The 18,286-nt window shown below is 44.2% G+C and overlaps 1 protein-coding gene across 1 annotated transcript in view; it reads left to right on the top strand.

Annotated features, from left to right (window-relative positions):
* Window positions 1-16,274, top strand: part of LOC143288827 (4'-phosphopantetheine phosphatase-like) — a 48,643-nt gene extending 32,369 nt beyond the window's left edge. The window contains exons 12-17 of the mRNA XM_076597473.1: window positions 1,091-1,203; window positions 2,918-3,005; window positions 5,992-6,196; window positions 8,093-8,250; window positions 11,878-12,047; window positions 15,231-16,274. Of these exons, the coding sequence (XP_076453588.1) occupies window positions 1,091-1,203; window positions 2,918-3,005; window positions 5,992-6,196; window positions 8,093-8,250; window positions 11,878-12,047; window positions 15,231-15,468 (972 nt within the window). The 3' untranslated portion in view covers window positions 15,469-16,274. The remainder of the gene's footprint in view (window positions 1-1,090; window positions 1,204-2,917; window positions 3,006-5,991; window positions 6,197-8,092; window positions 8,251-11,877; window positions 12,048-15,230) is intronic.
* Window positions 16,275-18,286: the final 2,012 nt, after the last annotated feature.

Here is an 18,286-nt window from a genome sequence, read left to right as displayed (position 1 = left end):
CTTGGATCACACAGGATGTTTTTTCAAGTCCGTTTTTAATCCCCTGCATGCGTACACAAGGCGCCATGGCAGAATGGGTTTGGCGTTGAACTTGTGATGCAGTGTTCACGGTGGTGAGGGTTGGAGGCCCTGTTTCAGCATGGTGCTGTGTCCTTGGGGAAAGTGCTTTGCTCCAGTCTTCCTCACTCCGCCCAGCTGTCAAAGGTTTCCTGACTTAAACGCCGCACAAGAAGAGGATGGGCCCCGCTGCCCTATACCGAGCCCTTGACAGAGTGGATAGCTTCTTCTTTCCTGGTGGGTAAAGGATGGAGATTTTTTCCGATCTCCCAGGTCAACATATGTGCAGACCTGCCAGTGTCTGAACCCACTTCGTGTGTATACACAAGCAGAAGATCAAATACGCACGTTAAAGATCCTGTAATCCATGTCAGCATTCGGTGGGTTATGGAAACAAGAACATACCCAGCATGCACATCCCTGAAAGCGGAGTATGGCTGCCTACATGGCAGGTTAAAAACGGTCATACGCATAAAAGCCCACTCGCATAAATACAAGTGAACGTGGGAGTTGCAGCCCGTGAACACAGAAGAAGAAGTCAGATTGCATTAGATGGTATTGTTTAATATTGTATTACTTTTTTTTCTTTTCTTTTTTGAATTGTCACAACAGATTTCTGTGCATAAAATTCAGGCTGCTGTTCCTTGGGAGAATGTGTCGGCACTGTGCAGCACCGCCCTTATTTATGTGTTTGTCTGCATTGTGTTTGTTTTCCTATCAAAGTGGATTTTTCTACAGATTTTTGTCAGATACAACCCCTTTGATGCCTTGGGTTCTTTTACGTGTGCTAAATGCTTGCTACAGACAGGACTTTGCTTCATCATTTCATCTGAATGACTAGTGTCCAGACCATCACTCAAGGTCTATTGGAGGGGAGAAAAGACAGCCAAGAGTTGGGATTTGATTCTATTGTCTCAGATTCCCTCACATCCTAGGTGGACGGGTTCCGAATGACCAGGGTCCAGACCATCTAGTGGAGGGGGGAGAAAACAGCGGTGGATGTAAGAATCGAGCCCGCTCCCTGTGCGTGCAGACGGTGTCGCTGGCCATTCAGAGCCAGGCAGAGGAGGAGGACGTGGAGGAGAGGGCCAGGAAGTTTCAGGACAAGTACCTGTCCAAGATCCAAACCCTGTCCACCAACCCCTGGTGCGTATCCGCCTGCACCCCTGGCTGGCTGTCTGTGGGGGCTGAAGGGTCTGCTCAGCTTGTGCGGGGGTCAGGTTTGAAGACACGTTACTGTGTGGGGAAAGGGAGGAAAGCATGGGGGGAAGTGTGCGCACCACATGCACGGTCCTTGTATGTACATGTGTACACGTACAAAAATGCACACATGCTCACTTGTACACGTGCACACACACACACACACACACACACAAGTACACACGCATAAACATATGCAGGCAAGCGTGCACACACACACACATACACACACACACACACACACATACACACACACACACACACACACACACATGCACATAAACAAATGGATCCCCCCCGACCCCCCACACCTCATACACACACACACATACACACGCACATGAATTCGCTTCAAAACAAACCAACTTTCCACATGCTCAGCATTGTGGGTGGCATATATTAACCTTCAGCATGCTTAGCCTTTTGCACGGCATGGCATATTTTGTGAGTTGGGGATTACCTGTTTGCCCCAGTCCAAACAGATCGGCCTCAGTGACAGTGCTCCTGGCTGTACTATGGTGGTGATGGTGGGTGTGTCTGTCCAGTGCCTATGGCTGTACTATGGTGGTGATGGTGGGTGTGTCTGTCCAGTGCCTATGGCTGTACTATGGTGGTGATGGTGGGTGTGTCTGTCCAGTGCCTATGGCTGTACTATGGTGGTGATGGTGGGTGTGTCTGTCCAGTGCCTATGGCTGTACTATGGTGGTGATGGTGGGTGTGTCTGTCCAGTGTCTATGGCTGTACTATGGTGGTGATGGTGGGTGTGTCTGTCCAGTGCCTATGTCTATACTATGGTGGTGATGGTGGGTGTGTCTGCCCAGTGTCTATGGCTGTACTATGGTGGTGATGGTGGGTGTGTCTGTCCAGTGCCTATGTCTATACTATGGTGGTGATGGTGGGTGTGTCTATCCAGTGCCTATGGCTGTACTATGGTGGTGATGGTGGGTGTGTCTGTCCAGTGCCTATGGCTGTACTATGGTGGTGATGGTGGGTGTGTCTCTCCAGTGCCTATGGCTGTACTATGGTGGTGATGGTGGGTGTGTCTGTCCAGTGCCTATGTCTATACTATGGTGGTGATGGTGGGTGTGTCTGTCCAGTGCCTATGTCTATACTATGGTGGTGATGGTGGGTGTGTCTGCCCAGTGTCTATGGCTGTACTATGGTGGTGATGGTGGGTGTGTCTGTCCAGTGCCTATGTCTATACTATGGTGGTGATGGTGGGTGTGTCTGTCCAGTGCCTATGGCTGTACTATGGTGGTGATGGTGGGTGTGTCTGTCCAGTGCCTATGGCTGTACTATGGTGGTGATGGTGGGTGTGTCTGTCCAGTGCCTATGGCTGTACTATGGTGGTGATGGTGGGTGTCAGTGCCTATGGCTGTACTATGGTGGTGATGGTGGGTGTGTCTGTCCAGTGCCTATGGCTGTACTATGGTGGTGATGGTGGGTGTGTCTGTCCAGTGTCTATGGCTGTACTATGGTGGTGATGGTGGGTGTGTCTGTCCAGTGCCTATGGCTGTACTATGGTGGTGATGGTGGGTGTGTCTGTCCAGTGCCTATAGCTGTACTATGGTGGTGATGGTGGTGATGGTGGGTGTGTCTGTCCAGTGCTTATGGCTGTACTATGGTGATGATGGTGGTGATGGTGGGTGTGTCTGTCCAGTGCCTATGGCTCGCTGACCGTTCGCAGCCTGCTGGACACAAGCAGTCAGTGTCTGGCCGAGTTCCACTTCCCTGATCCCTACAGTCAGGTCAGAGCTGCCTTCGGGCCTGTGTGTCTGTGTGTGTGTCTGTGTGTGTGTGTGTCTGTGTGTGTGTGTGTGTATAAGTCTCTGTGTGTGTGTGAACCTGTGTGTGATTGTCAGCCGATGTGTGTTTGTCAACCTGTGTGTGTGTGTGTGTGTGTGTGTGTGTGTGTGTGTGTGTGTGTGTGTGTAATTTTGTGTGTATGGTTGTGTTTTTGTCATTTTGTATGTGTGTGTGTGTGTGTCTTTTTGTGTGTGTGTGTGTGTGTGTCATTTTGTGTTGTGTGTGTGTTTGTCATTTTGTGTTGTGTGTGTGTCATTTTGTGTTGTGTGTGTGTCATTTTGTGTTGTGTGTGTGTCATTTTGTGTTGTGTGTGTTTGTCATTTTGTGTTGTGTGTGTGTCATTTTGTGTTGTGTGTGTGTCATTTTGTGTTGTGTGTGTGTCATTTTGTGTTGTGTGTGTGTCATTTTGTGTTGTGTGTGTTTGTCATTTTGTGTTGTGTGTGTGTCATTTTGTGTTGTGTGTGTGTCATTTTGTGTTGTGTGTGTGTTTGTCATTTTGTGTTGTGTGTGTGTCATTTTGTGTTGTGTGTGTGTCATTTTGTGTTGTGTGTGTGTCATTTTGTGTTGTGTGTGTGTCATTTTGTGTTGTGTGTGTTTGTCATTTTGTGTTGTGTGTGTGTCATTTTGTGTTGTGTGTGTGTCATTTTGTGTTGTGTGTGTTTGTCATTGTGTGTGTGTGTATGTGTTTGTCATTTTGTGTGTGTGTTTGCGTTTGTCGTTTTGTGTGTTTGCCAGTGTGTGTGGTTTGGGGGGGGGGGGGGGGGGGGGCTGCGTGCGTGCATGTGTGAGATAAAGGAACACCAGACTAAACCTTTGGAAGTGAAAGTAAAAAAAAAAAAGAAACATAACAGAGTCAAAGCAAAGAGCCAGATAGGTTTCCGTTTAAACCCTGATCTTCCTAAAATATGATCAGTCTGTCAGTGAAGTCGATATATCTTGAAATGAGGTGGCTGAATCTGTAGTCCTTGTTAGTGACTGGGGTAGGAAGGACTGGGGTTGCTCACAATGAAGGATGATATGCACAGGCATCACATCGCAACCACAAACAGGGGATACTTTGTTGATATGTTTCATGGTATCCAGTCTGTGTGTGTCGGGCTTGTTAGCAGTCAGTCTACACTTTTTTCCACACCACTGTTGGTTTTCGTTCTTACAGACTACCCACGCTGCAGTTTGTTGATATGATTCCAACAGGCTTTTTCGTAATTGACAGCCTTCATAGAGGCAAGGGAATTATTAATGTCTTTTGCAGTTATTGTGTGGGGTTGTATGTGTCTGTGTGTGTGTCTATTTTGTCATTCTCTGCTTAGGTGTGTGTGTATGTCTCTGTGTGTTTGTGTGCGTGTCCATTTTCGGTTTTTGTTAATCAGTGCCTACATGTGAGTGTATGTGTTTGTGTATGTGTGTGCATGCTTGGCAATTTAGATTTTCTTTGTTGTTATCTGCCAAGGTGTATATGTGTGTGTGTGAGTGTGTTTGCATCCATTTTCAATTTTTGTTTGCGCGGTGCCTGTGCGTGAGTGTATATATGTTTGTGTTTGTAGCATGCAGTTAAAAAGAAGCTTCTCTAGTTTCCAGCCTGAAAAGAATTAACTGAACAACAAATCTCCAGAACAGTACAATACAATCTATCAGCAGTAGAACTGGAACTACTGAATGATGCAGTGACATTAATGATGGTAACAGCAGCTCTGAATCATTCATAGTCACACACAGACACAACACGTACCTTTAGCACCCAACAGCTTTCAGTTTCAGTTTCAAGGAGGTGTCAGTGCGTTTGGACAAATCCATGTACACTACACCACATGTGCCAGACAGATGTCTGACAGCAGCATAACGCAACATGCTGGTCAGGCCTGGAGTGCATGCACATACTTGTGTACCAGTCACAATGGATTCCTTCTGAACATTTTTGCCACAGGACAACACTTCTGTTGCCATGGGTTCTTTTTCAGTGTGTCAAATGTATGCCACACATGATGGAGTCTCCCGTCAGTCCGACGGGTGAGTAGGCAGGCAGGCTTATCTGTCGGTGTGTGTCCTCATATGGGAGAAGAGACCGATTCTGGATGCGCAGCACTTCCCACAGGTGTTGCAAGGGAAAACGTCTCCAGAAGTTGAGCCCTGCTTCCTTTGCTCACCCTTCTCCTTAATGGCCAGATTTCTCATGTTTTCAAACGTCTTTGTCACTAGAGCACAACATCCTCCAGCAACAGTGGTCAAGGGCATCAGTTTCCCAGGAAGCGATGCCTATGTCACAGGTTTTGAGGTTTGTCTTCAAGGTGTCCTTGATTTTCCAGTCAAACTTCGAAGAAAGGGTGAGTGTGGGATTTGAACACAGCCCACACGGACACTGTATAGGTAGATGAGCGTTTTAACCATTCTAGAACCTTCTCCTTATTCATAGTCACAGTCACACACAGACACAACACATACCTCCTTTTTTTTTTTTTTTTTTTTTTTTTTGCTGCCTCATCGTCTTTCACAGCCCCACTGCCGGCAATCCACAGGGAACCATTGATGTAGGTGGCCAGGAGGCCACACACCAAAGGAGACCCTGCACTGCTGCTGAGTCACTTCAGTGGTGTTCAGTAGTGCCTGTTCTGATTTAACATACATAGGACACCACCTACTAAGCCCCCTGCTGATGACAGTAATGGCTAAGTCACAGAGTCAGACTGAGTGAGTGTCTCCTCCAGAGTGGAGACAGCCACCACGTCCTCCCAGCGGCAATGCCCCATGAATCCGCTGACACTGAAGACCTTGACAAGACTCACGCCAAACGTGGAAGTGAGGGGGTATCCAAACTGAGGTCACCATGGAAGCAAGGCAGGCATGAAAGGCCATATAATTTGGGGCTTTTTTTTAATTTTTTTTTTTTTTTATAATATTGATGAAGACGTAGCTACCTTTTACGCCCAACAGCAAAAGCAGCAGGAGAACGAGGGAGCTTTGCGGCAGCTGGCAGACCACCTGAAATTCCTGGACAGCATGAGTGGCGACAGTCTGCAGCTGGCATTGGCCAAGGGTCTGCTGGCGGGCAACGTGTTTGACTGGGGTGCCCAGGAGGTGCGCAGGCTGCTGGAGACTGGAACCTTCTCCTTCCTCGATGCCCAGGAAAAGTTACAAGGTGAAGGCTGGGTTGTTTAGTTTGTGTGTGGTGTGAGGTGATTCTGTGTGTGCGTGGAGTGTGTGTGCGTGCGTATGGTGAAGGCTGTGTTATTTGTGCGTGTGTGTGATGTGGTTCTGTGTGTTTGTATTGGAGTGTGTGTGTGTGTGAGAGATGAAGGCTGTGTTATTTGTTTGTTTGTGTGGTGTAGTTCTGTGTGTTTGTATTGGAGTTTGTGTGGTTGTGTGTGTGTTGGTATGGTGAAAGCTGTGTCATTCATGCGTGTGGTGTGGTTCTGTGTGTTTGTTTGAGTGCAGAGAGAGGGAGAGAGAGAGTGTGTGTGTGAGGTGAAAGCCATGTCATTCACGTGTGTGGTGTGGTTCTCTGTCAGGACTCGACATTAGCGGTTGCCCAACTGCCTGGGGCAAGCAGATCATCGTGTCGGGCAAGTAATGTCCTTACCCAATTTGCCTGACCAGACAAGTTATATTTTTCAAGACTAGCATGTTGTGTTTTCAAAAATATCCATCGTGCTCTTGATAAAGATCATCAGACTCTCTTTGTCCAGCAGACATTGTTTTGAGTCTGACTTAGACAAGTCGTCACTGGAAGAAGATACCATGGGGCTCTAAAAGGTGATTTGCCATTGGTTGCTATTTTTAAACAATCAATAGTCATTTTTCTTGAACGTTGTTTGTCTTCTGCCAACACACATCATGTAACACAAAATCATAACACAACGGACTCTAATATTAGTTGTTCTACTTTAAAAGCAACAACAAGAAAGTTTCTATGAAACAATGGATCTCCATGGATGAAGAGGCAAAACTGAAACATGGCAAACAGCAGAAGACAGTCTACAAAGAGGAGAGAGAACGCAGTTTTCAGCTGAAATGGCTAAGAGAATTTCCAAGGCTGACAGATCAAAGACAGTGTTTTGACAAGTGAGAGAAAAAACTTGTTTTAGCTGTTTGAATAACATTCATTTTTTGTGAAACACAATAAGACAAACAGTTAAAGAAAAGAGTTTGACTACTTCTCTCTCTATGTGTGTTTGTGTGTGTGTGTGTGTGTGCAAGTGTGCATATATAAGTTTCTGAAACTGTGAAAGCTGGGCAAGTGCAGAATATGTCTGGGCAAGTGAATTTTCCACTGACTTGCCTGACTGGGCAAGTGGGAAAAAAGCTAATGTCGAGCCCTGTATGTGTTTGTGTTAGTGTAGAGAGTGTGTGTGTGGTGAAAGCTGCGTCATTCATTTGTGTGATGTGGTTCTGTGTGTTTGTGTTTGTGTGATCGCTGGTGAACTCTGGATCAGGTCTAAGGTCTGAACCAATTCTGCTATGGTGCCCCGTAATGATAACGATGAACACTCATTTGGCTTTTTTCTCTCTAATAGAGTTCAGCACTCTTTGTTTGTACAAGACACATTGAGTTGTAACTGACTGATTAATATGTCTGTTCGCATGCTTACTATTAGCCAAGTTCAAGTCTGCCTACAAAAAGACACTCATGTGATATTGGCCTGGTTAGCTTGCTGGGTTTATGTGAGAATTTTTTTCAGTAGATGTGGTGTAGCATTTATGGATCAGTCTGCACGCTGTGTATAATGTGACGTACATAGTCATCTGTATGAGACAATAAACCAAGTTCCCGTGTGCAGGATGCATTTAGCGCATGTAAAAAAAAGCCTTCAGCAACAAAAGGGTTGTTCCTGGCAAATTTCTATAGAAAAATCCACTTCGATAGGAAAACGAATAAAACTACAGGCAGAAAAAAAGAAAAAAAAAGGGGTGGTGCTGTCAGTGTAGCGACGTGCTCTCCCTGGGGAGAGCAGCCCCAATTTCACACAGATAAATGTGTTGTGTGACAAAAAGAGTAATACAAATACCTCCTTGAAACTGACACCTACTTTTGCAGTGAGGCCGTGGTTGTTTGACGACTTTGACAAGTGGACGTGCAGGATGAAACAGGACTCCCAGTACCGCTGTGCTGCTGTGTTCTGCGACAACAGCGGGGCGGACATCATTCTGGGTGTCATGCCCTTTGCTCGATACCTCCTGTCTGTCGGCACACAGGTGTGGCACAGGGGATTGTTGAGGATTTTGTGTGTGTGGGTGTGTTTGTGTGAGTGGGTGTGTATGAATAAAATAGAATAGAATAGCATAGATTTTATTGTCATGAAACCTTAAGGTTTATAAGACAAGTGCAATGGTAAATGACTGAATGAATGAAAAATACACAATTAATTCATCAGTTAATGCAATAAATTGCAACAGCTTTCATAAACAAATTTTCCTAATCTTGTTTGTATATATTCATCATCTGTTAGCATCACCAGACTGAGAATATTTCCTGTGTTATTCGGATTTTGAATATCTTTTAAAAATTGTTCCCTTAAGGTTTTATATCAAATACAATGATCAAGAAGATGGATTTCATCTTCCAGTATGTTACACTTGTTGCACAATCTGTCTTCTTGTGGAATATTTAAATATCTACCTTTCTCAGTGTTTAGGTCATGCGTGCTTATTCTGAGTTTTGTTAAAGCTTGTCTGTGTTTTGTATCTGATATATTTAAAAGATAGGTTTCAGTTTTGTACTCTGTTACAATCGTATTGTAAAAGTTTAGCTTTAATGTTTTTTCTCTTTTATCTTTCCAGTGTTTGATATATTCATTTTTTAATTTTTGATATACCATGTATTTCAGTCCATGTTCGCTGAATGTGAATTGGTTTTTCCAAATGTGATCAAGGCCTATTATTTCAAGTATCTTTCTCTGTGTGAGTGTGTGTGTGTGTGTATGTTTGTTTGTATGGGTGGGTGGGTGGGTGGATTAGTGTGTGTGTGCAAGAGAGTGAGTGTGTGTGTGTGTGTGTGTGTGTGAGAGAGACACACACACTCACACATACCCACACACGCACATAAACACACACACATACACTTACTCACACACACACACACACACACACACACACACACACTGTGTGTCTGTATATACCTGTCTCAAATGTATGAGAATGTGTGCTAGTTATTTGTATATACCTGTTTCAGATATGTGAGAATGTGTGCTAGTTATCTGTATATGCCTGTCTCAAATATATGAGAATGTGTGGTAGTTATCTGTATATACCTGTCTCAAATATATGAGAATGTGTGCTAGTTATCTGTATATACCTGTCTCAAATATATGAGAATGTGTGCTAGTTGTCTGCTCTCCCTCACTTTGCCAAATCAAAAATTGTATGTTGTATGATGTGTTATATATTCTCTTCATGAACATCTTTTAACCCTTTCGCTGCCAGGAAAATAAGATTTAAGTGAAATCTATTTGCCAGGGTTTAAAAAAAAAAAAAACGGGTATAAATTTTCAAAAAATTCTGTGCTCTTTGTTATTGGAAAAAGACCCATAAAAGTATATATTTTCTGAAAGGTAAATAAATAAAGAATACAAAACACATGATGTTTTCCCAGTTTATGTATTTTTAGTGACATGATGTTGTTTTGAAATAAGTGTTTTGTTTTTTGTCACATTTTCAACTTGTTCATTACAAACATTAGTCAGGTAATTTGCACTAAAATATATTTTCTGGACAAATGGATATCTGCACACACAAAATCATACTAGAACAACCACAATAAAAAGAAAAATGAAAAAGAGATACATATACAATGCATTGTGACTTCTCCAAGTGATAATATGGATGTGAGGCCACGCCCCTCAGTCTTCACCCCCCTCCTCTTCACCCCTCTCACACGGTCACTTTATCCAGTTCTCATCAGACCCTGTTGGCCGAGTGCCAAGAATGTCGCTCACACTGTGTCCTGCTAACAATTCGGTCATGTTCTGTCATCTGCTAACATCTGTACAGCCGGCATCACTCACTGATAGTTGCATCTTGGCCACTGTCTTGATTGCTCCCTTTATTTTCTATCAGATCGTCCTATAAATGTTCATCACTGTCTTCTCCTTTGAATTTACACTTCAATTATTTCTGAGCATCAACTAAAGAAAGCAGTTTAGTTAGCCACGATCACATGTCTTGAGCACGGCGTCAGTCCGACATTTTGTTGAGCAAGCAAGGAAAGGAGCCAGGCAAACACTGCGACAGTAACCCAACCAGAATGTTCAAATAAAGGGCTGCCTCATGACGTAGATGGGCTTTCTATCTATGAATAGAATCTAGAAAGATTCCCCAGGCTAAAGCGGCCAATATTTTTGTCAACGAACTGATTGCAAACCAGGGAAAAGTCTGAATACTTTGATGACGAGTTATCTCGTCATTGTGCCAGCGAAGTGTGCATGCTTACGATGACGAGTTATCTCGTCATATAGGCAGCCTAGGGGTTAAATGGTCTTTCAGTTGCTCAGCAGATGTACAGATGTATGTGATTCTTTCTTTTTGTGCTGTTAGTATGAATGTTCATGATTTATTCATTTATTCACTCATTCATTATCTATTTATTGTATGTTTCTTTGTTTGTTTTGTTGTCTGTGTGAATTTTTTGCACTCAACAACGATGAATTGTAGTAATGTATTATGATGGCCATTTGTACTTGCTCAGTTGTTCAGTGTTTCATTTTGAAAGAACAGAGCCTTCTTTGCGATGCTTACAATAAGTTAAAAAAAACAATGAAAAGCAGGTTTAGACAAGTGTCAACACACATCTCTCCGGGGAGAGCAGCCCAATTTTCACACAGATAAATCTGTTGCGGCAAAAAATTTATGCACTGCAATAGAACTCAATACGGTACATTAGGTAGGTAAGCCTAATTGTGAACAACATGTTACTGCAAACAGTTTGTGTACAGCCCCACTTCGAAGCATTCTTACCACACACATTTAACAATTCATTGTCTGTGTCAGCCTCGTTCCGATACCTTAATGAATATCCATTTCCAAGAACCAGTCAAACATCAGCTATTTCTGGCTGTTTCCACATTCTTACTTCTCTTCACGCACCACTGCCGACCAAGTTCACAAACATGCTCTCAAAATCTTAAAATCAAAGGACACAAGTAGTAGGACTTGAACTTTGACACAGTTTGAAATAACTGATTTGCTTAGATATGTTAATGAACTGTGCATTACCAGTGCAGGGAGAATTTAAGGTGACAGATCAGAATGTCCGTTTTGACAGGAATTTTCCAATCTCGTGTTTGCAGTTAGTCCATATTTTGACGTGACTCTATTTGCAAACAGTGCTTCAGTTACTGACCACTCTCAAAAGGGTGTGTTTGTGTGTCATGTGGGGGTGTGTGTGTGTGCATGTGTGATCAAAACCAACAATGCAAAAGTCTGGTGCAATGTTCCAACAATGTGTTCTAATGATTTCAAGACCTGCTTCTGTTTTAATTGTACACATGTGCCCAAACCCATTGTTCACAATTTGACTTACCCATTCACATTTACCCTCAGGCACCCCTTCTAGTTTAGGCACTGAAAAAATATTGAAAAGAAGGAGCAGACAAACTTTTCCTGGTGCAACCAATCGGAGAAAGCCCCCCAAAATAGGAGAGCTACATTTTTACAGTCTTGCAACCTGTTATCTCAACAAAACACACGTTGAGCTGGTCGCTTTGATTGGATCATTCACAATTAGGCCTACCTACCCTTCAGTGCATTGCAAATCAGTGCAGTACAATACAATACAATACAATACAGTACAATACAGTGAACACTTCCGTCCTGCTTTTCTTTCAGGTGATCCTGTGTGCCAACTCACGGCCAACGTTAAACGATGTGACGTACGGTGAGCTGGTCATTCTGGTCAAGCGAGTGGCTGAAATTTGCCCTCAGATTGCTGTGGCTCTGACGGAAGATCGTTTGGTTGTCATGGAGTCGGGTCAAGGGTCACCATGTTTGGATCTCAGGTAAAGGAAAACGTCTTTTCCTGAATACATGGAGTGAAATTGTGTGTGTGTGTTAGGGTTTTGTCATAATACTGTACAGCGTTTTATTTCAGTCAGTGGCAGTAAAATAGCAAAGATCTTTTCTTCATGTGGTTGTCCATCCATAAGACGTAGCTGTGTTGTACTGCCGTTACGCGCCACAGGAACTCAGTACATCCATCTTCGGAATGGGTTTTTTGTCCGAGTTTCCCTCTTGCAGGTGATACGCTGGCTAAGGCTATAAAGAGCATCACCTGCCCCTGTTTTTCCTCAGGGTTGACTCCCGAAGCCTTCTCCTTAACCCTTACTGCCCCAGAGCGCCTGGCAACACTGCAGTAAATCCATGTCTGACCATGCAGCACCCACCAAACACATGCCTACAGTGGGCTCAGCCATTGTTGTTTACATAAACGAGATTCTTGCAAGAGACACTGCCTCGTTTTCACCTGTTGAACTTTTTGGGGTTTGATTCGGTTAAGTTTTGCCAAAGTTTTGAATTTTCAAAGTTGCAAGATGAGTTTGATGACTGCTGAAAAGTATAGATTGTACAGCAGGAAGTGGTGAAAACGAGGCAGTGACTCTCGCAGTAATCTTGTTTTTATAAACAGCAATGGCTGCGCCCATTGTAAGCATGTTTTTAGGGGGGCACTAGCAGACGCTTCTGCATTTGAGACAGTATCAGTGTCAGTAGTTCAAGGAGGCGTCAGTGCGTTCGGTCAGATCCATATACGCTACACCACATCTGCCGAGCAGATGCCTGACCAGCAGCGTAACCCAACGCGCTTAGTCAGGCCTTGAGAAAACAAATAATAATTAAAAAAATAAAATAAACGAAACTTTACGAGAGTCCTTTCAACAGCGTTACGACATCAAGGAGTTTTTAACTAGCACATTGTTCTCCTCAGAACTGAGTTTCTATTGTCTCCTGATCCAGAAGCAACGCTTCTGTGCACCTTCAGGGGCATTAACTCAGAACCCTGATAGAGTTTGATACAGAAATGGTGAGTTTTCACTTGTCTCAGTCTAGATTTGATGCTATCTCTCTGAATTAACAGTCACTCCTTGTTTCATGATATTCAACTGATTTTGTAATCCAACAACAATGTCAAGAGAGAGAGAGAGAGAGAGAATTGCGTATATATGCACAGTCTTCCTGTTCTATTATCCTTGTTGTTCCATTAATTTCTTATTACCTCAAACACCATCACTGTCCTCCCTACACTCACCCCGACAACACCTCCTAACCCATACCCATCAAACCCAACACTCACCCCTCACCCTGACAACACCTCCTAACCCATACCCATCAAACCCAACACTCACCCCTCACCCTGACAACACCTCCTAACCCATACCCATCAAACCCAACACTCACCCCGACAACACCTAACCCATACCCATCAAACCCAACACTCACCCCTCACCCTGACAACACCTCCTAACCCATACCCATCAAACCCAACACTCACCCCTCACCCTGACAACACCTCCTAACCCATACCCATCAAACCCAACACTCACCCCGACAACACCTCCTGACCCATACCCATCAAACCCAACACTCACCCCTCACCCTGACAACACCTCCTAACCCATACCCATCAAACCCAACCCTCACCCCTCACCCTGACAACACCTCCTAACCCATACCCATCAAACCCAACACTCACCCCGACAACACCTCCTAACCCATACCCATCAAACCCAACACTCACCCCTCACCCCGACAACACCTCCTAACCCATACCCATCAAACCCAACACTCACCCCGACAACACCTCCTGACCCATACCCATCAAACCCAACACTCACCCCGACAACACCTCCTGACCCATACCCATCAAACCCAACACTCACCCCGACAACACCTCCTGACCCATACCCATCAAACCCAACACTCACCCCTCACCCCGACAACACCTCCTAACCCATACCCATCAAACCCAACACTCACCCCGACAACACCTCCTTACCCATACCCATCAAACCCACCCCTCACCCCTCACCCTGACAACACCTAACCCATACCCATCAAACCCAACCCTCACCCTGACAACACCTCCTAACCCATACCCATCAAACCCAACCCTCACCCTGACAACACCTCCTAACCCATACCCATCGAACCCAACACTCACCCTGACAACACCTCCTAACCCATACCCATCAAACCCAACCCTCACCCTGACAACACCTCCTAACCCATACCCATCAAACCCAACACTCACCCCGACAACACCTCCTAACCCATACCCATCAAACCCACCCCTCACCCCTCACCCCGACAACACCTCCTAACCCATACCCATCAAACCCAACCCTCACCCCGACAACACCTCCTAACCCATACCCATCAAACCCAACCCTCACCCCTCACCCTGACAACACCTCCTAACCCATACCCATCAAACCCAACCCTCACCCCTCACCCTGACAACACCTCCTAACCCATACCCATCAAACCCAACACTCACCCCTCACCCCGACAACACCTCCTAACCCATACCCATCAAACCCAACCCTCACCCCGACAACACCTCCTAACCCATACCCATCAAACCCAACACTCACCCCTCACCCCGACAACACCTCCTAACCCATACCCATCAAACCCAACACTCACCCCTCACCCCGACAACACCTCCTAACCCATACCCATCAAACCCAACCCTCACCCCGACAACACCTCCTAACCCATACCCATCAAACCCAACACTCACCCCTCACCCTGACAACACCTCCTAACCCATACCCATCAAACCCAACACTCACCCCGACAACACCTCCTAACCCATACCCATCAAACCCAACCCTCACCCCGACAACACCTCCTAACCCATACCCATCAAACCCAACCCTCACCCCGACAACACCTCCTAACCCATACCCATCAAACCCAACACTCACCCCTCACCCCGACAACACCTCCTAACCCATACCCATCAAACCCAACCCTCACCCCGACAACACCTCCTAACCCATACCCATCAAACCCAACACTCACCCCTCACCCTGACAACACCTCCTAACCCATACCCATCAAACCCAACCCTCACCCTGACAACACCTCCTAACCCATACCCATCAAACCCAACCCTCACCCCTCACCCTGAACTGGCTGCTTTGTGGTGGGCTGGGTTCTGGGCAATGTGATCTGATGTGCAGGTTCATTGACGAAGCTCTGATGAAGGCCATGCGGGAGCGTGGTGCGGACCTGATCGTTCTGGAAGGCATGGGGCGGGCGGTGCACACCAACCTCCACGCCGCCTTCGCCTGTGACGCCTTGAAAGTGGCCGTGCTGAAAAACAGGTGGCTGGCCAATCGGCTGGGAGGAGACATGTTCAGCGTCATGTTCAAATTTGAAAAGTCGCGGCATGTGTCCATGTCCCCCAAGAAGAGATAGTAGAGCGCGAGCTGCGTTCTCTTTCTGTTGTTCCGACGGGTAGTTTGAAGCCTTGTGTACAGAGACGCTGACAGGGAGTTTGTGGAGGGAAGGGATGGCAGTCATGTTTGTTATATGGGATGCCCAAACATAATCCACACACTTGTTGACTCTTGTTGATGGTAGGATTTTAATCAAGAGAAATTTTTATTCACCAGCAGCATTCTGTCATTGTGTGTGTGTGTGTGTGTGTGTGTGTGTGTGTGTTATTTTTCTGTTCTTTTGATGCTTGCGTGAAGGTTTTGGATTTGTGCATTGATAAAGCAGCAGTCAACTCCACTGAGAAGATGTCTGTCAAATAATCAGACTTTGTTATATTTTGTTTGGTAGTTTGGCTTGTTTCTGGTGGTTGAATTTTGTTTTTTCATGTCTGTTTTTTGTTTGTTTTTGTTTTCTTTCCTTTTTCACAACATTCTTTTTGTGCGTGCGTTTTTCCTTTTTTTTTTTTTTTTTTTTTTTTAACTGCTCAATGTTTGTTAAATCATATATAGTTTCCTTTTTATCTGCATAACACAATGCTGGCAAAAGAAACTTTTCGATACGAGTTACTGTGTCAGTGTATGGTGATCAACTGGTAATCGTTTTTAGATTTAGGTTGGAGTTATTTCGTTTTAAAAAGATGTGCGGTTTTAAATGCATTACTTGGAAAAATGTTTTATGTTTCCTTTCCTGTTTCTTGCACATATGTTTTAATATGCATATGCTGCATGTGTATTGCATGTATATTTTACTAAACAGTTGCAGCATGTGTATATATGTTGCATGTACGTTTTCATTTTGTATATGTTGCGTGTATGTATTACATTTTATTATACATATGCTGCATGTGTATTTCATCATATGTGTGTTGCATGTTTGTATATTGTTATGTGTATGTTGCATGTGTATCTTATTATTCATATGCTGCATGTGTATTTTATTATATAAATATATGTTGCATGTATATCTTTTATGATACATATGTGGCATGGATATTTTAGGATGTATATGTTGCATGTATATTTTATTTTATATATCATTGTGTGTGTGTGTGTGTGTGTGTTGCATGTTTATTTCATCATATATATGTGGCATGTTTATTTTGTGATGCATATGCTGCTGTATCTTACTGGGACAAGAAGAGCGGGGGTGCTTTTTTTAACACAGAAATTTTGGTTGGATCAGCCAAGCCATTAGAAATGAATTTTCTTCCTCACCCATGGTAAAAGAAAGATACAGTTTTGTTTTTGTCATGAACAACAGAGAATATTTTAACAACGGGCGCAATAGCCGAATGGTTAAAGCATTGGACTTTTAATCTGAGGGTCCCGGGTTTGAATCTCGGTGGTGCCTGGTGGGTCAAAGGGTGGAGATTTTTTCCCATCTCCCAGGTCAACATGTGCAGACCTGCTAGTGCCTGGACCCCCTTTGTGTGTATACGCATGCAGTAGATCAAATGAGCACGATAAAGATCCTGTAATCCATGTTAGCGTTCAGTGAGTTATGGAAACAAGAACATACCCAGCATGCACACCCCCGAAAATGGAGTATGGCTGCCTGCATGGCGGGGTAAATAAATAAAACGGTCATACACGTAAAATGTTAAATGTTTCATGTTTGTCTGAGTGTGTATGTGTGTGCGCCTGAAATCTGATTGAATGACACAGGAAACGAATGATGAGTGCCTGTGGCAGCCGTCAGTCGGCTTTACTGTGGTAGGCAGCCTGTTGTGTAAATGACCCCGTGTTTGTAAAGCGCTTAGAGTTTGGTCTCCGACCGAGGATATGCGCTATGTAAGTATCCATATCAATCAATCAATCAATCAGTATAGGTTGAAAACGCTTGTGATCTAGATGCTTTCTTGATATTTGTTTATTTCATCTGTCATACCTGAAAACGAGAAAGTTTGCAGCATTTAGTTGTCGTGGCACTGATAACAAGATATATGTCTTGGAAATTTCTGCTTCTGTCCTACACATTTGTTTAGCAGACATAGTTCCTAACTCATACATGCAGGCATATGTGTGGTTATGTTTCCCCTGGAGCTTACGGTTGTGTTTTGTTTGAGTTTTGTGTGTAAATGTGTGTGTTTTTCGTCTGGTATTGTTCATGTGTGTCTGTCTGAAGAGGGCAGATTTGATAACAGTTTGAACTTGATTGTTTTCTTATTCTGCTGATTAGACTTTGTAGCGGATGCTCTGAGCTAGCTGGACTGTTTTCTTTCCTTCTTTCTTTCGTCACACTTTCAGCCCCACAAACTTTGTTGACAAAAGATTGAAAGGTCATGTGGTGGGATTTGTATGTATCATTAATTGTGTACACACACAGTGACAAAACAAGAAAACTTGATTCCATAGGCCTCTAGTCCCTAGAAACCAAAAGAACAATGCAGTCTGAATATGAAACAAAAGGCGTGCATGGACAAAGTACGCATGCATTCATGGGCTGCTACTTCCGTCCTCGTTTGTATGTACAAACAGGATTTTATGTGTATGGTCGTTTTTACCCCACCATGTAGGCAGCCATACTCCGCTTTCAAGAGTAGTTAAATTCTCCAAATGATTACAGACAGACCTTGTTGTTTTTTCTCGGCTGACAGATGGCATTTCCATTCTGACAGTAGCCGTGAAATTGATTGTTGTTTTCATTGCCTAAAAAGAGATGAATTGCTAGCCCCTGTGGTTGATGCATGTTGTAACGTTGTGTCAGTGTGGTATGGACTGTATACTCCTCAAGTTCACGGTCATTGTCTCTGATTTGGGAACACAAAGGACAGGTATAGATCATATGTTCTTCCTCT

The sequence above is a fragment of the Babylonia areolata genome, chromosome 13 (genome assembly GCF_041734735.1).
Source record: "Babylonia areolata isolate BAREFJ2019XMU chromosome 13, ASM4173473v1, whole genome shotgun sequence".
In the NCBI taxonomy this organism is placed as follows: domain Eukaryota; kingdom Metazoa; phylum Mollusca; class Gastropoda; order Neogastropoda; family Buccinidae; genus Babylonia; species Babylonia areolata.
Note: the sequence above shows the minus strand (reverse complement) of the source record. Positions and strands in the feature narration are given on the sequence as shown.